The sequence below is a fragment of the Cebus imitator genome, unplaced genomic scaffold (genome assembly GCF_001604975.1).
Source record: "Cebus imitator isolate Cc_AM_T3 unplaced genomic scaffold, Cebus_imitator-1.0 Scaffold281, whole genome shotgun sequence".
NCBI classification, from domain to species: domain Eukaryota; kingdom Metazoa; phylum Chordata; class Mammalia; order Primates; family Cebidae; genus Cebus; species Cebus imitator.
The window spans coordinates 2,698,576-2,700,692 of record NW_016107596.1 but is presented as its reverse complement, the minus strand read 5'-3'; the positions used below and the strand labels follow the sequence as shown (position 1 = coordinate 2,700,692).

Here is a 2,117-nt window from a genome sequence, read left to right as displayed (position 1 = left end):
AAGTGATCTGCTCACCTTGGCCTCTCAAAGTGCTGGGATTACAGGCATGAGCCACCATACCTAGCCAAGAATTTTATTTTTTAAATTGTAATAGAGACAGGGTCTTGCCATGCTGCCCAGACTGGTCTTGAACACCTGGGTTAGGGCAGTCCTCCTGCCTTGGCCTCCCACAGTGCTGAGATTATAGATAGGTATGCACCACCACACCCAGCTATTTAGGTTTATTTTTCTTTTATTTTTTTGTTTCTGTTTTTTGTCTTCCTTCCTTCCTGCCTGCCTGCCTTCCTTCCTTCCTTCTTTCCTTCCTTCCTTCCTTTCCTTCCTTCCTTCCTTTCCTTCCTTCCTTCTTTCCTTCCTTCCACTTTTCCTTCCTTCCTTCCTTTCTCTTTCCTTCCTTCATTTCCTTCTGTTTCTTTTTCTTTCTCTTTCTCCTTCCTTTCTCTCTCTCTTTCTCCTTTCTCTCTCTTTCTTTCTTCATTTTTCTTTTCTTTTCGTCTTGCTCTTGTCACCCAGGCTAAAGTGCAATGGCACGATCTGGATTCACTGCAACCTCTTCCTCCTAGGTTCAAGTGATTGTCCTGCCTCAGCCTCCCAAGTAGTTGGGATTATAGGCAATCACCACCACGCCCAGCTAATTTTTGTATTTTCAGCAGACATAGGGATTCCTCGATGTTGGCCAGACGTGGGATTACAGGTGTGAGGCATCGCGCCCGGCGGGAGGCTTTCTTATTTAGGTATCGCCAACACCTGGGCAGTGCCTGGCATACAGTAGGTAATGAATGGAGTATCTGATGAGCGCATGCTACATGATGTAGTTCCGCTGGAAGTGGAGTCAGAGGACCGCCTGCTGCTGCGGCGGAATTCCCGTGCGGCCTTCTCCCCGCTGGGCCTTAGGGTCCCCAAACAGTTTGGATCCTCTGGCTGGCGCTGGGGTGGAGCCGGCGGGGCCATCGTGCCGCCGGTGGCCGCTGGGGGCGCTGGTGCCCTCCCGCCCCGCCCACTTCCCAGCCGGTCGGCCCCCGGCTAGAGAAGCCCGAGCCCGCGGTGTCTGACCCAGTCGCCAGGTGCCAGAGCCCGCTCCGCAGCGCGCCATGGCTTGCTACATCTACCAGCTGCCCTCCTGGGTGCTGGACGACCTGTGCCGCAACATGGACACGCTCAGCGACTGGGACTGGATGGAGTTCGGTGAGTGCAGCCCGGGACGGGGAGGGGCCAGGGCGACCGGTGCCCCCAGCGATCCCGGCTGGAGCCGGCGGCCAAGCCCCCTCGGGCACCTGGGTTAAGCGGGTCCGATCCGAGTGGTCTCCGAGGACGTCTATAGGGAGCTCTGTCGCTGAGCAGGGGCCGCTGCCACTGCGCGGTGCGGGAGCCCTCCTGTCACCGCTGCTGGCTCGGCAACGGTCCCAGGTCGTCCATACAGCCCACAACAGCCTGCGAAGTGCCAGCCTTGACCTCGTCCTGCAGACAGCGCGGGCAAGCGCGCCGGGGCTTGGTGGCCGAACCGCAGAGGGACTCCCACCCGGGCCCCGGGGACCCACGGTGCTGTCACTCCCTGATGTGTGTGTGTGTGTGTGTGTGTTTAGTTTTAGTGTATATTAGAAGGATCTATTATTTAACACACACATATATACATGTGTGTGTGTGTGTGTGTGTGTATATATATACATATATATATAATTTTGAAACAGAGTCTGGCTCTGTTGCCCAGGCTGCAGTGCAATGGCACAAACTTGACTTACTACAACCTCCACCTCTCTGGTTCATTCAAGCGATTCTCCTGCCTCAGCCTCCTGAGTAGCTGGGATTACAGGCGTGTACCTCCACGCCTGACTAATTTTTGTATTTTTAGTAGAGACAAGGTTTCACCCTGTTGGCCAGGCTGGTCTCAAATTCCTGACCTCAGGTGATCTGCCCACCTCAGCCTCCCAAAGTGCTGGGATTATAGGTGTGAGCCGCCATGCCTGCCCTTATTGTCACCTTTTTGATGGCAGTCACCTGAGCCGGTGTGAAGTGGCATTTTACTGTGCTTTGATTTGCATTTCCCTAATGACTAATGCTGGGGAGCATCTTTTCCTGTGCTTATGGGCCATTTGCACATCTTTTTTTTTTTTTTTTTT

General features: G+C 54.0%; 1 protein-coding gene across 4 annotated transcripts in view; it reads left to right on the top strand.

Moving 5' to 3' along the window:
• The first annotated feature begins 1,000 nt into the window (after positions 1–1,000).
• IRAK2 (interleukin 1 receptor associated kinase 2) overlaps positions 1,001–2,117 on the top strand; it is a 75,381-nt gene continuing 74,264 nt past the window's right edge. For all 4 annotated transcript variants that reach the window (XM_017501502.2, XM_017501500.2, XM_017501499.2 and 1 more), the window contains exon 1: positions 1,001–1,185. In XM_017501502.2, the coding sequence (XP_017356991.1) occupies positions 1,092–1,185 (94 nt within the window). In that variant the 5' untranslated portion in view covers positions 1,001–1,091. The remainder of the gene's footprint in view (positions 1,186–2,117) is intronic.